Raw genomic sequence first — 16,194 nt, 5'->3', positions numbered from 1 at the left:
TCTGCAAGTTTTGAAAAATGCATACAGTTGTACAGCCACCACAGTAGACATTGAACACTTTTACCACTCACCAAATCTCATGCCCTTTGGGTTAACCACGCTCCCCTGGCTAAGCTGCTGGTGAACACTGATCTGCTCTCAGTCCCTACAGTTTTGTCTTTCCCTGTCTGTCACATAAATGAAATTGTACAGTATGCAACCTTTTGAGTTTATCTTCTTTCACTTAGTCCAATGCATTTGGCATTCACCTATGTGGTTGCATGTATCAGCAGTTTGTTTCTTTTTGTTGCTGGATAGTATTCCATTATGCAAATATATCACAGTTTATCCGTTCACTAATTGAAGCACATTTAGTGCATTTTTTGCAATAAAGACATAGATTTATTTTGGCTATTAGATTTTTAAAAATATATATATTTTTGCTTTTCCATGTAGATTTTAGAATCAGTTTGTCAACTCTGTTGTGATTTTTATTAAAACTACCATTAATCTGTAGATAAATTTTGGAAGAATTAACATTTTATCATATTGATTATTTCAATTAAGGAATAGAGTATATCATTATATTTATTTAGGTCTTTGATTCCTTCTAACAGTGTTGCATAGTGTTCATTATAGAAATATTTTCAATTTCTTTAGGTTTATGCCTATGTATTCATGCCTTTGGTACTACTGTAAATAGTACTTTAAAATTTTCAATTCCTAATAGTTAATTGTTATATAGAGTTGATTTTTGTGCATTAGCCTTGTGTCTTGTGACCTTAATAAACTCATTTATTATCTCCAGTAGTTTTTGTAGGCTATTTGGGATTTTCCACATAGATAACCATGTCATGAGCAAATAGAGACAGCTTTCTATCTTTCTTTCCAATCTATATGCCTTTTATTTCTTTTTGTTGCCTCGTTGTATTGGCTAGAACCTCTAGTACAACGCTGAATAAATGGAGTGATAGCAGCCAGCAGACATACTTACCTTGTTTTCAATCCTACAGAAAAAGCATAAAATGTGATGTTAGATGCTCTTTTTAAAGATGCCTTTTCTCAAATTGAGGAAATTTTTTTATATTCCTAGTTTACTGATATTTTTTAACAGCAGAATAATCTGATTTTTTCAATTCTATGAATGATCACTTTGTATTTGTTTATACTAGTAGTCTCTTGACATGGTGAATTATAATGACTAATTTTTGAATGCTGAACCAGCCTTGAATTCCCAGAATAAAGTTCACTTGGTCATAATATGTTATCCTTTTTATATATTGTTGGATTCACTTCACTAAAGTGAAATTTTTAGAAGTATGTTAATGAGAGATATTGGTCCGTGCTTTTCTTGTAATGTGTAGTGTTAGTAGAAGAAGAATACTTGCCTCACAGGAAAAAATTGGATGTTTTCCTACCTGTTTGTGTGAAACTGGCATAGTTTATTCCTTATATGTTTAGTTGAATTCACCAGGAAGTCATATTTCCTGGGTATTTCATTGTGGTAAGATTTTTAACTCCTTTATGCTACTTCTTTATAGCCACAACCATTCATTCTCCCTCACCCATCCCTAACTCCTGCCAACAACAAATCTGTTTTCTATAATTATGTTATTTCATGAACATTACATAAATCAAATCATGCAATATGTATCCCTTTGAGATTAGTTTTTTTTTTTTCATTTGGCACAATTCCTTTGAGGTTCACCCACGTTGTTGCATATATCAATAGTTCCTTCCTTTCCATTACCGAATAAGTAGTCTGTGTATGGATATATATAGTTTGTTTAATCATTCACCCACCAAAAGTCAATTGCACACTTTCTAGTTTGGGGCTATTAGGAAAAAAACTACTTGAAACATTCATGCACAACTTCCTGTATGAAAATAAATCTTAATTTCTCAATTGTCCTAGAGTGAAATCACTGGGTCATAGGGTAAGTCTGTTTTTAGTTTCATTTTGACAGAAACTGCCAAACTATTTCCCAGAGTGTTCGTACTATTTTACATTCCCATCACCAATATATGAGTGATCCAAATTCTCCACATCTGGTGTTATCACTATTTTCCATCTTAGCTATCTGGTAAGTTACATGTGTAGTGATATCTCACTGTAGCTTTAAATTTGCAAATCTTTCATGCCTAATGTGTTAAAAAGCCTTTCATGTGTTTTTTGCCATCTATACACTTTCTTGGTGAAATTTCTGTGCATGTCTTTTGTTCATTTTCTAATTGGAGAATTTTAAATATATATATATATATTTTAATATATATGTATATATATATTTATTGATTTCAAAGAGGAAAGAAGAGGGAGATAGAAACATCAATCATGAGAGAGAATCATTGATCAGCTGCCTCCTGCACACCCCCTACTGGGAATTGAGCCTGCAACCCAGGCATATGCCCTGACGGGGAATTGAACCAGGACCTCCTGGTTCATAGGTCGATGCTCAAACACTGAGCCACCGGGCTGGGCTGAGAGTTTGTTTTTTAATGTTGCGTTTTCAGAGGTTTTCACATACCCTAAATATAAGACCTTTGCCAGATATGAGACATGCAAATCCATATAACATTCATTGGCCAAGCAAAAGTTTTAAACTTGTAATGAAGTCCAGTTTATCAATGTTCCCTCTTATGGTAGTGTTATTGGAGTCAAGTCTAAGATCTCTTTGCCTAATCCTAGGTCCCAAAGATTTTTCATGGTTCTTTTCTAGAAATTTAACTAAGCTTCCATTTTAATAATCTTAATGTTCTGCTCCTGTGTCTAGTTAGGTCTTAACATTTCTTTTTTAAAAAATATATATTTTTATTGATTTCAGAGAGGAAGGGAGAGGGAGAGATAGAAACGTCAGTGGTGAGAGAGAATCATTGATCTGCTGCCTCCTGCATGCCCCCACACGGGGGACTGAGCCCACAACCCAGGAATCAACCATGACCTCTTGGTTTATAGGTTGCCACTCAACCACTGACTGAGCCACATCAGCTGGGCAGGTCTTCCATTTCTTTACTATTATCTAAATTATTTAGAGTGTTGTTGTTTTTTACTTTTTTTTGAATTGCATTTATGTCTCCCAATTCCAACACAAGCACTTATCCAAGAGTCTTCTGTTATAGGAATTGGATTTAATTTTTTTTAAAGATTAAAATTGATCTTTCTGCAAAGATCAAAAAAAGATTAGGAGATTTTTCTTAATCCACAGACTTAGCCCATCTCTTGGTCTGTTTGCAGCTTATTAAGTGAGGTGATGTCCTTGGAGGGCCAAGTTGAAAAGCTGGAGTTACACCAGGGCCTTGACCCTAACAAGGGGGAAAACATCAAGGTAAGCTGGAGGCTTGGGGAGGACAACAGGGAGGCTGTGGGGACTCTGCCCTCCCTTGTATTGTTTAACAGGTCATAACAAGAATTAAAACCTATCTTCTGTCACGAGAAGGAATGCTATCTGGTGGTCAGTTCTGAGCACCTTTCGCCTGGCTACGCTTGTATTCTCTGATGAAAGAAAAAGGCTAGATTTTAAAAATTCTATCTAGAAAATCAGTCAGACAAATAAGAGGGTTATATCTTGATGCCATCTTAAGATAACGATGAGTACCTTACAGCAAAACTCTTCTTCATCTTTGTATCCCAGCACCTAACAGTACAGAGAAGACAGGACATTAAGTATTTGTGAAGAGCTGCATCCTTAGAGTGTAAGGGATATAGTTGCATCTGTCTTTGTTTTCTTCATGAAGAGTTCTGTGTTGGTTTTCACCATCTCCTAAGTTTTCCTGTTGTGTTTGTTTCCTTACGTTTCTTAGAGAAAGGTTTAATTTTCCCTTTTATAACGAGTCATAAAATATTGCAAGGAAGGTAGTGATCAACTCTTGAAAATAATTAGACTTTAAGCCCTGACTGATAACTTTTTTTTTTTATTTTTTTTTATTTTTATTGAGGTATTATATGTGTACATATCTTACTATTACCCCCCCACCCCACACCCACACATGCCCTCCCCCCCCAGAGTTTTGCGTCCATTGTTTATGCTTATATGCATGCATACAAGTCCTTCGTTTGATTTCATAACTCCCCCACCTTTCCCAAACTTTCCCCCTGTAATTTGAAAGTCTGTTTGATGCTTTACTGTCTCTGTATCTATCTTTTTGTTCACCACTTTATAATGTTCTTTACTATCCCTAAATGAGTGAGATCATGTGGTATTGTTCTTTCATTGACTGGCTTATTTCACTTAGCATAATGTTCTCCAATTCCATCCAGGTTGCTGCAAATGATGAGAATTCCTTCTTTTTTATGGCAGCATAGTATTCCATTGTGTAGATGTACCACAGTTTTCCGATCCAGTCATCTGCTGATGGGCACCTAGGCTGTTTCCAAATCTTAGCTATTGTAAATTGTGCTGCTATGAACATAGTGGTGCATATATCCTTTCTGATTGGTGTTTCTAATTTCTTCGGATATATTCCCAGGAGTGGGATTACTGGGTCAAATGGGAGTTCCATTTTCAGTTTTTTGAGGAAACTCCATACTGTTCTCCACAGTGGCTGCACCAGTCTGCATTCCCACCAGCAGTGCACGAGGGTTCCTTTTTCTCCGCATCCTCGCCAACACTTGTTGTTTGTTGATTTGTTGATGATAGCCATTCTGACAGGTGTGAGATGGTACCTCATTGTTGTTTTGATTTGCATCTCTCGGATAATAAGTGACTTTGAACATGTTTTCATGTGTCTTTTGGCCTTTCTTCTGTCTTCTTTTGAAAATATTCTGTTTAGGTCTGTTGCCCATTTTTTTATTGGATCATTTATCTTCCTCTTATTAAGTTGCATAAGCTGCCTGTAGATGTTGGAGATTAAACCTTTATCAGTGATAGCATTTGCAAATATGTTTTCCCATGCAGTGGGCTTTCTTGTTGTTTTGTTGATGGTTTCTTTTGCTGTAAAAAAGCTTTTTATTTTGATGTAGTCCCATTTGTTAATTTTCTCTTTAGCTTCCATTGCCCTAGGGGCAGTGTCAGTGAAGAAGTTCTTGTGGCATATGTCTGAGATTTTGTTGCCTGTGGATTCCTCTAGTATTTTTATGGTTTCCCGTCTTATGTTTAAGTCCTGTATCCATTTTGAGTTTATTTTTGTGTATGGTGTAAGTTGGTAATCTAGTTTCATTTTTTTGCATGTATCTGTCCAGTTTTCCCAACACCATTTATTGAAGAGACTGTCTTGACTCCATTGTATGTTCTTGCCTCCTTTGTCAAATATTAATTGAGCATAGTGGTTTGGGTCGATATCTGGGTTCTCTATTCTGTTCCATTGATCAATATGTCTGTTCTTGTGCCAGTACCAGGCTGTTTTGAGAACAGTGGCTTTGTAATACAGCTTGAAATCTGGTATTGAGATCCCACCTACTTTATTCTTCTTTCTGAGGATTGCTGAGGCTAGTCGGGGTCTTTTTTTATTCCAGATGAATTTTTGGAGAGTTCTTTCTAGGTCTGTGAAATATGCTGTTGGTATTTTGATGGGGAGTGCATTGAATCTGTAGATTGCTTTGGGTAGTATGGACATTTTAATGATGTTGATTCTACCAATCCAGGAACATGCTATGTTCTTCCATCTGTTTACGTCTTCCTCTATCTCTTTTTTCAGTGTCCTGTAGTTTTCTGCGTATAGGTCTTTTACCTCCTTAGTTAAGTTTATTCCTAGGTATCTTAATTTTTTTGGTGCGATGGTAAATGGGATTGCTTTTTTAGTCTCTCTTTCTGTAAGTTCATTATTGGTGTATAGAAAAGCCATAGATTTCTTGGCGTTAATTTTGTATCCCGCTACATTGCCGAATTCATTTATTAAGTCTATTAGTTTTTTGATGGAATCTTTTGGGTTTTTTATGTACAATATCATGTCATCTGCAAATAAAGACAGCTTCACTTCTTCTTTTCCAATTTGGATGCCTCTTATTTCTTCTTCTTGCCTAATTGCGATAGCTAATACTTCCAGTACTATGTCAAACAGGAGTGGTGAGAGTGGGCATCCCTGTCTTGTTCCTGTTCTTAGGGGAAATGGTTTTAGTTTTTGCCCATTGAGTATGATGTTTGCTGTGGGTTTATCATATATAGCTTTTATTATGTTGAGGTATGATCCTTCTATTCCCACCTTGTTGAGAGTTTTTATCAAGAAAGGGTGTTGGATTTTGTCAAATGCTTTTTCTGCATCTATTGATATGACTATGTGATTTTTATCTCTCAGTTTGTCATAAAATATTGCAAGGAAGGTAGTGATCAACTCTTGAAAATAATTAGACTTTAAGCCCTGACTGATAACTTTTTCTGCTCTTTTAAAATTCAGGCCTTTGAAGAAAAGTCTCTAAAAAAAGAAAAAGTCTGTGTCTAGCCTCCCCCCCCTTTTTTTATTGAAATTGCCAGCCCCAGCTCTAGCTTAAGCCAAAGAGTTTAAATTAAGTGGATTTTGGAAGAAGTAAAGGATAAATAGCTCTTTATTGTAAGAAGGTAATGTAATTTAAACCCTGACATATGAAAAGCCATCTACAGATTAGCACAGATTTATTACCAAGGAAAAAAATTACTTTTAACTGTGACTCGGTCCAACATTTTAAAGTAGCAACTTCATTTTGTGCTAGTTGAAAAGTCAAGCATTTTTTTCACTGTCCTTGGGTTTTGGAAATTGCGAACTATGAAAAGAGGGAAGAGGACAAAGGCCAAGAACTATTCCGCCTTAGAAAATTCCTTCAAAAGTCAGCTGTCCTACAGGAATGTGGATTTCAGCAGGAGTTAGGGCTGGAGAGGGATAAATATCAAAGGAACGAGGAGGAAGATAGACAAGCACAAAAATAAATGAAAGTGAGATTTTAAAAAAACAAATAAGAGCTTGGAATACTTTGAAAGGGAAAGACATCAAAAATATGTATGAAGATTCTGTCTGGAGTTACACAGCTGTGTATGCACTTAAAAAATATAGACTTAAACTTAAAAATTAAAAACAGCCCAAATATCCCCCAAGTGACATGTGGATAAATCATAACACATGTTATAAAATGGAATACTACTAAGCAATAAAAAGGAATGGCCTTCTTATTCATCCAATCACGTGAATGGATCTCAAGTGCATTATGCTAAGTGAAAAAAGCCAGACTCAGAAGATTCCATAATTCATGATTCCATTTGTGCAATACTGAAAAGGGCAAAAATAGGAACAAAATATAGATTAGTGATTGCTGGAGTCGTGGATAAAGGGAGTAGGAGATCAAAAAAAGGGCACAGGAAATTTGGGTTGTGATGGACATATTCCAGACCTTGTTGTGGTGGTGATTATGTGACACTGTGCATTGGTCAAAATTCATAGAATTGCACACTTTTTAAAAAGGTGATTTTTACTGTATATAAATTATAACCTCAATAAACATGACTTTTAAAAAATTTAAAAAGTCAGCAGGAGTTAGGACAGGTTCTGTCCTCAAAAAGTCTAATGGTTGATGGGAAAGCCTGTGTAAAAACAAATGCAGTGGTTTAATGAGTAAGAAACTTTAAATATAATTGTTACAGATGCAAAGTCAGTAGGAATGGTTTTAGGTTTACTCTAATGAAGGGAAAAGTGAGCATTGTTAGAAATAGAATTGGGAACAGCAAACCAAGTTTGGGAAAATTAAAGGAGAAATAAGTTAATGAAGTTTTAAATATCACATGAATTGGCTCATTTATTTCTCATGAAGAAATGGAATGACTCAGCAAGCCATGAAAGAGGAGAAGGGAAATTTGGTAAAAGCATTTAAACACACACACACACACACACACACACACACACACACACACACACACACACACACCCCAAATGTAAAAGACCTTTAAACTAAGAATAGTTTAAATCTACCTTTGAGGTAGATTTGGGGTGTTGCCTCCTGTTGAGTCCCCAAGTCCACACATTTTTCTGAAACCTCCATGAGAATATCTAGACTTTCATTCTGAGACTTACTCCCATCTCAGTTATCTTTGATAGTACTGTATAAATATATTTTCTATGTAAACAAACCAGGGCAACAAGTAAAATATGATTATATCACAGCTATTTTCTAAATAATTAAATGCCACAGTTCAGGGGTAGGTAATGAAAAAACTTGGTAAAGAAGGGTGTAGACTATACATTCTCTTTAGCTGTTTGAGGGCAAATACTCTTTACTGATATCCAATCAGCACAGTGCCTAGCTCAGTAGTCTCTTACATAGGATATGGCCAATAATATCTTGATTTAATTTAATATTTATTTTGGATATCAACACCCAGAATAATAAGGAAAAAAATGGCTTCTATTAAATCTCAAACTTTTGATCATGAATTAGCTTTCTTCTGAAAATCATAATTTGTTTTGTTTCAATTCCATAAATCATTCTTTATAACTTTTATTTTATACCCTTTGTTTTAAAGGAGAAGATTGTGGAAATTAAAAAGCAACTAGGAGAAATGGATAACAAATTTGTCCAGGTAATAATAAAAATGGCTTTATAATTGATTTCTTCAAAGAAATCTCAGATTTAGAGAATTTTAGTGATGGAATCTAAAATTTGATGAAAGATAGAATTTTAAACCTAGAAGGGAACTTAGGGTCATATAATCTATGCCCTCATTTTCAGAAGAGAAAAGCATGACTCAGAAATATGAAGTGATATGCCCATATTTCCAGATGAAAAGAATCAGTCTTGTTCTTGCTCTCCCATAAATGAATATATGTATATATTCATATGTATGTATATATTTTGAATATATGTATATGTATACATTTTGAATATATATATGAATATATGTATTTATTTTAATATATACATGTACATGTATTTATATATCTAAATATACAAAAATATTTAATACATATTTAAATGTATATATTTTTTCTCTTAACAAAAGTAATACATGCTTACTTTAATAAGCAAAACATTATAGAACTTTTTGATATTAAAAATGAAAAATAATCCTACTCACTCAACAATAAACATGGTGAACATTATTTTCTTAATTCTCACCCGAGGACATGTTCCATCAATTTGAGAGAAAGAGAGAGAGAGAGAGAAACATCTATTGGCTGCTTCCTATATGTGTCTGACCAGGGATCACACCTGCACCCCAGGTATGTGCCCTGACCGGGAATTGAAGCTGCAACCTTTTGGTGTACAGGATGACATTCCAACTAACTGAGCCACCTGGCTAGGGCACAGTGAACATTCCTGTATATTTATATGCTATCAAATCTTTCTATGCATATTGTTATTTTAATGGGATTGTATTGCATATATTATTTTGCAACCTGTTATTTTCACTTTGCATTTTTTGTTATATATATTTATTATTATTATTTTATTTTTTGGTTAATTCTCACCTGAGGATATTTGTCCATTGATTTTTAGAGAGAGTGGAAGGGAGAGGGAGAGACACAGTGAGAAACATCAATATGAGAGAGACACATTGATTGGTTGCCTCCCGCACTTGCCCCAACCAGGGAAGGGGATGGGGCCTGCAACAGAGGTAGGTGCCCTTGACTGGAATCAAACCCAAGACCCTTCAGTCCTCAGGCCAAAGCCCTATCTACCAAGCCAAACCAGCTAAGGCTCACTTAGTATTTTTTCTTTAAAAACATTTTATGCCACTAGATGTCATTTTACCTTTCTGCTGTTTATACAATGTAGGATTTGATTTTTAGATACATTACATTTATTTTATTGGATATTTGGGGCTTTATAATCCATGTTTGCCATTACAAATGATGCCTCAGAAACCCATATCTTTGCTTGTCTTGGCAAGGGCTTCTTTAATAATTTTTATTTTTAAATAAATAAATAAATAGATAGATAAATAAATAAATTTTAAAATTGAATTTATTGGGGTGACATCTTACCTTATAATAGACAAATATGCAAATTGACCGCACCTTCGCTATGCCCAAGCCACGCCCACCAACCATGCCCACCAGGAAACCTTTGCAAGGACGTTGGGGTGTGGCCGAGCCCAAGGCCAGGAAAGCCTGGGGCGGAGGCTTTCCTGGCCTTGGGCACCAGCGGGGAGCCTGCACAGATCGCAGGAAACCACCGGGGGTCGGCTCCTGCGTTCAGTAGCAGGGACGCTGGGTGCGGCCAAGCCCAAGGCCACCGCCTGGGGCCAAGCCCCAACCCTGAAAGAAGGCAGAAGGCGGTGGCCACAGCCAAGGCCTGGGTCCCCGGTGCCGGCAGAAAACTGGTACAGGCAGCCAGGTGAATGAAGGTCTATTGCACGAATCTTCGTGCAAACGGGCTACTAGTTGGTTAATAAAATTGTACAGGTTTCAGGTGTACAATACTACAACATATCATTTGTATATTGTATTGTGTGTTTACCACCCCAATTCAATAAATTTCTAGAAATGGCACCTCTATGTAGAACCCATCTTTCTTATATCCCAGAGTACTGTTCTTCCTGCTATAGCTCTGCTCTTCAAGTCATGCTGCAAATCTATTATGGGATGATTATTTAAAATCTTTAAAATGTTGTACTCCTGATGTATGTGCAGTTGGCATTTATGTCTTAGAAGGTAATGGTTTGCTTTCAGCTTGTGTCTTGATCTTACGATAGAAACCAACCAAATCCGTCTGTTACCTCTACCTGGCAACCTCTAGGAGACATGGCAAGGAAAGAGGAAACACAGCTTTTATGGATGGTTCTTTTGCTAAACCAAAAGGCCCAAATATTCAAACTAACATAATGAGGATTTAACATTTATATATTATAAATTTTTAAATACTTAAAAGATATATAATTTTCTTTTTTTCCTCATAATTACACTATGTTTCTCTAACTAGTGGCCTGGTGGATGGTTTTTAAGGAGCAAGGGAAGAGCAATAAGGAGAGAAAAAGATGATTTATTTTAAGCAGTTGTTAATATAAATTTTCACTTCTATTTTCACAAGCATTGAAAATAATTATATTAATCTTTTGGTTATTCCTCCTGCAATTTAACATAATTTTACTATGAATTTGCTCCGGGGAGCAAGGATTTTACTGAGTAAAAGTAATTTTCGTTAAAGCTACTTTATAATTAAATGGCATCAAAATGAGTAAAACTTTATTATATAAACCAGAAAAATATAATTTCTATTTTACCCCAAATTGTGGGTGTCTTTTCAGGTTGATGCTTGTAATGAAGCTCATGAACTAAAGGAGAAACTTGTTGCAAAAATAGAGGTAAGATTTCACTGTCACATGAGTTCAAATAATGGTACGATAAAATGAATTAAATATAAATACAGAGGCAATCCTTTCCCTAGAAGTGGAGAGGGTACCACATACTGATCTCTTTCTACCCTTATTGCTGTCTTCTTCCCCTCCTGGCCTTCTGCTTTGGGCCAACAGAACATCTCACACCTCTGGGCTGCTTCCACCTCTCCTCCATCTGGAGCTTACCCTCTATGTACTATACATATTACCCATTCTTCAAGGCTCAGCTCACATGTCATCTCTTCCAGACGTTCCCTTATCTTCCTTACCCAGAAAAATGAAACTGAATAAATGAACCAACCTGTCACCCGCTCAGAGGTGCCTGATGATCCCACTTTCTAGAGTAGATGCCCACCACCAAATCTCAGCTACTCTGTCTCATCACCTTGTTTATTTTGTCTTTGGCACGTATCTTAATCTACAATATCTAATGTGTATATGTGTTTAGCATGTAATTCTTTGTCTAATTTGCTTTTAAAAGACTACATGCAATACAATGCACATTCCTTGTCTATTTTGTTAGCCACTGCATCCTAGAACAGTGCCTGGTAGGAATCACTAAAAAAATGTGCCCTACATAGATGAACAAATTGGATAGATAAATTCAGTACAAGGATAATTATCTTTCTATGTGAATAGTCCAGCAAAGATCAACATGTGGGTTTTGTTTAATGTTATACCATGATGCTAACTTACTCTGGGATAGTGTCTTTTTCTAATAGGTGAGAATATCTGCCAATGACCTCCTCAAACGATTCACATGTGACTTGCAATGTGGGCCCCTGAAGTGTTCTGGTGGGAAAAGCTCTCTGCATCATCTACAATAAGACTGGCAGATACCTAGAATCATTTTTTAAATATATTTTTATTGATTCCAGAGAGGAAGGGAGAGGGAAAGAGAGACAGAAACATCAATGATGAGAGAGAATCATTAATAGGCCCACACTGGAGATCGAGCCGCAACCTGGACATGTGCCCTGACCGGAATCAAACAGTGACTTCCTGGTTCATAGGTTGATGCTCAACCACTGAGCCACACCTGCTGGGCTGGAATCATTTTTTAAAAAATGATAGTTGATTGTTCTTCTTTCCAGAACTTCTGCAAGGACATGACTGTGATGAATAAAAGACTGGGGATGTACCCATTGAGAGAAGAGCACCCAGACTCTCGGAGTCCTGAGGAAACGGGTAGGGAAGAAATGGAGCATCTGCTTCTTCAGGCTCCCCTGATCCCTTCAGTGCAGAACTCCCCTCCTCGCAGTACCTTGTGGTGAGTCAGAGAAAGGAGCTGTGGGGGCTGGACAGGCCCTCGTGTGTGAACAATAGTAAGATTAAGCTTCAAGTGTTACTTAAATATTTGTTTCATCTCCTTTTATAAATTATTTCTGTTCTTTAAAAGTCATAGTATTTTGATTTTTAGATATAGGTCAATTGCATTAGACACACACACACACACACACACACACACACACACACACACACACATTTCTTCCTTATTGTTTTAGATAACTATATGTATAAAATCTTAAAGGGTAGTGTCTACAGAGTGTGATGCAGCCTCCTCCACCAGAGAAGCATAACTGCTAAGCAGATTTGAAAACCCCTGCTTGCTGCACAGGATGCCTCTCCCTCGTACAGCATGGAAAACATACAAAATGGCAAATTCTGACTCTTTGAACTTCTTCCTAGAGATGCCACACCATCACATATACCCTGAGCATGAGCATATATACTTTTTAAAAATATATACGATGAACATCTTTTATATTTCAAGTCCCCAAATGATCAAGATTTCTGCCTTTAGTAGCCCATGGAGTATTAGGAGAGAGATTTAAAATAATTTAATTGCAATAATATGCTGTGGGCCCTATGTCAGGATTACATGCAAGGTACAGTGCACACAAAAGAGGGAGCTGAAGATTCTCCTGGTTTTGTGGTCGGGGATAAAGAATCAGAAGTAGAGCCTGGCCAGTGTGGTTCAGTGGTTGAGTATCTACCTAAGAACCAGGAGGTCATGGTTCAATTCCTGGTCAGGGCACATGCCGAGGTTGCAGGCTCGATCTCCAGTGTGGGGCATGCAGGAGGCAGCTGATCGGTGATTCTCTGTCATCATTGATGTTTCTATATCTCTGTCTCTCTCCCTTCATCTCTGAAATCAATAAAAATGTATTTTTAAAAATAGATGTTCATCATGTTCAACAAAAATTAGTTAAGTGAGGAGTAATGCCAATGAAAATGGTGGAATAAAGACCCCCAAAATTTCCTCCTCTATATAGTCAATAAGAGAGCTGGAAAAAATGGTCAGAAACAATTTTTTTTCAGAATCCTGTAAATTAAGGATCCCAGTATCCAGAATACATAAAGAACTCTTACAATCCAAAAACAAAAAGACTAACAACCCAATTTTCTAAATGAACAAAGGAGTTGAATAGACATTTCTTCAAAGAAGATACACAAATGGCCAACAAAGATGTGCAACATCATTGGTCATTAGGGAAATGCAAATCAAAATCACGAGATACCTCTTTACACACTAAGTTAAGTAGAGTTAAAAAGACAGACAATAACAAGCATGTGGAGAATTTAAAACCCTCAGGTATTACTAGTGGGATTGTAAAATGGTGCAGTCACTTTGCAAACAACTTGGCAGTTCCTAAAAATGTTAATGGAGCTACCATATGACCCACTCCTAGGTATGTACCCAAAAGAACTGAATATATATGCCCACAAAACACCGGTACATGAATGTTCACAGCAGCATTTTCATAATAGTTAACAAGTAGAAACAATACAAATATTCAGCAATTAATGAATAGGTAAATAAAATGTGGGATATATATATGTGTGTGTGTGTGTGTGTGTGTGTGTGTGTGTGTGTGTGTGTGACAAAAAAAGAATAAACTATGATATATGCTATAACATAGATGACCCTTGAAAATGTTATGCTAAGTGAAAGAAGCCAGGCACAAAAGGACACACAGTACATGATTCCATTCATATGAAATGTTCAAAATAGGAAAATCCATATAAATAGAACATAGATTAGTGGTTGGCAGGCCTGGGGTTAATGGGAAATAGAAAGCAATTGTTCATGGGTACAGGTTTTCTTTTTGGGGTGATGATAACACCCTGAAATTAAATAGTGGTGATGGTTGAACAAGCTTATGAATAAACTAAAAGCCATGGAATTGTTCTCTTTAATAAATGTGTGAAGTAGAAGCAATTATTTGTAGAACTACCAAGAGCTAGCCAGTGGTGATAATGCCAAGAAACTTGACTCAGATTTACAGAATCCACTGAGTAAGGTCACAAAATAGACCCATAGTTAGCTTGAACTGCGCACTAGAGTTTTTCTTCTGAAATGTATTACAGATGGAGATTACCTTCAGGTAACTGGCTTATCTGTGACATATCTTTTCTTCTTGGTGTTTTTCTGGATTTTCCAGATCTTCTACCCTAATCATGTATTGCATTTATAATCTGTATATAAAAGCCTAAGCGACCATTATGACCAAATGACTGGAACGACCAGTCAACCAGTCACTATTATTCGCACTGACCACCAGGGGGAAGACACTCAACACAGGAGCTGCCCCCTGGTGGTCAGTGCGCTCCCACAGCCAACCTCCCACGGCCCCTCCCCTCAGCCAGCTGGCCAACCTCCTGCGATCCCTCCTCCTAGGCCCTGATGGGGGAGGGGAGGGGGGGGGGAGGGCCAGCAGGCCAACCTCCCATGGTCCCTCCCCCCAGCTGGCCAGCCAACCTCCTGCGGCCCTTCCCCTGGCCAGCCAGCCAACCTCCTGTGGTCCCTTCCCCTTCTGGCCAGCCCCCCAATAGGCCTCAATCGCCAGCCAGGCCAAGGGACCCCACCAGTGCACAAATTCGTGCACCAGGCCTCCAGTTAGAAAATAATAATGCAAGGAATTAAAAGCAAATAAAGTACATCATAATTACAGCCCAGGAGGAGGAGTCCTCAGACTTGGAAAAGCTTCTATTACTTTGTAAGGGTAATTCTGGTGCCAGGACAAAAATGGTAATAGAGAGGGCTGAATTCCATTTGTCATGTATTTTGTGTCCTGAGGAAAATCTAACTGCCCTGTGCCTTTATTTTCTCTCAAATAGGCATCATATAAACCTCATAAATGAGGTAAAGATGGCAATCATCTGTGAGAAGACCATTTCAGAGGAAAGAGCCCCACAATATCAAGGGTTTCATTGTTTCATGACTACAGAATGTTAGAATTCCAATATCAGTCCTAACATGAACTTAAGTGCTCAACTATTTTGCAGATGTCAACTGAAGTCAAGAGAAGTGCAGTTACTTACATGAAGTTATAGAGCTACCTGGGTGGAGGATCCAGGAGTCACGTCAGTGTGGCTTTCTTCAGAATGTTCGTAACACATGTTTTCTTTCCTTATAGGAAACGTGCACTGAGGATTTTCATCATATTTTATGCCCTCACCTTCACTGTACTTTCATGTTACATATTATTTTTTGATGCCACGTTTATCTTTGAAAGGGTGCTCCCTACAATGCTTGGGCGTCGCAGAACGTGGGAACTACGGGAGATTATTGTGCCTTTCTTAAATTTGGAAGTGGAAGACTTGTTGCCCTCCTAAAGACGCAGAAGTTGCTGTTACACTACTGACTTTCTCCCCAATAAAATTCCGGCTGTTCTTGTATTATGGTGGTTACATTATTTTTTTAAAAAAATACTATAGGGTGTTTGGCAAAGGACATTGTAGTCATGTAGCAATTGGTTGATCACAGACAGAAATAAATGAAAGCAGCTTATCTCTACCCTTAAATGCACAACGATTCCTCAAATCATTCCACACATTGATTAAAACATTTACTTCAAACCACTAACCTCTCTCATCCTCCAACAGTGAGGACACAGAGACTATCCAGTATTAGCTTCCTCGGTTATTTCACCCATTTGACCTCTGATGTCTCAGAAAAGAAAGCACAGAATTCCTCTCC

The 16,194-nt window shown here is 37.2% G+C and overlaps 1 protein-coding gene across 5 annotated transcripts in view; it reads left to right on the top strand.

Moving 5' to 3' along the window:
* The window catches only part of SMCO2 (single-pass membrane protein with coiled-coil domains 2), a 32,684-nt gene extending 16,791 nt beyond the window's left edge, over positions 1 to 15,893 (top strand). For all 5 annotated transcript variants that reach the window (XM_028144088.2, XM_028144084.2, XM_028144087.2 and 2 more), the window contains 5 exons: positions 3,212 to 3,302; positions 8,397 to 8,453; positions 11,121 to 11,177; positions 12,305 to 12,480; positions 15,632 to 15,893. In XM_028144088.2, coding sequence (XP_027999889.2) covers positions 3,212 to 3,302; positions 8,397 to 8,453; positions 11,121 to 11,177; positions 12,305 to 12,480; positions 15,632 to 15,830 — 580 coding nt within the window. In that variant the 3' untranslated portion in view covers positions 15,831 to 15,893. The remainder of the gene's footprint in view (positions 1 to 3,211; positions 3,303 to 8,396; positions 8,454 to 11,120; positions 11,178 to 12,304; positions 12,481 to 15,631) is intronic.
* The last annotated feature ends 301 nt before the right edge of the window (positions 15,894 to 16,194 follow it).

The sequence above is a fragment of the Eptesicus fuscus genome, chromosome 7, assembly GCF_027574615.1.
Source record: "Eptesicus fuscus isolate TK198812 chromosome 7, DD_ASM_mEF_20220401, whole genome shotgun sequence".
Classification (NCBI taxonomy): Eukaryota; Metazoa; Chordata; class Mammalia; order Chiroptera; family Vespertilionidae; genus Eptesicus; species Eptesicus fuscus.
The sequence above is the reverse complement of the archived record's forward strand: the minus strand, read 5'-3'. Positions and strand labels throughout refer to the sequence as shown.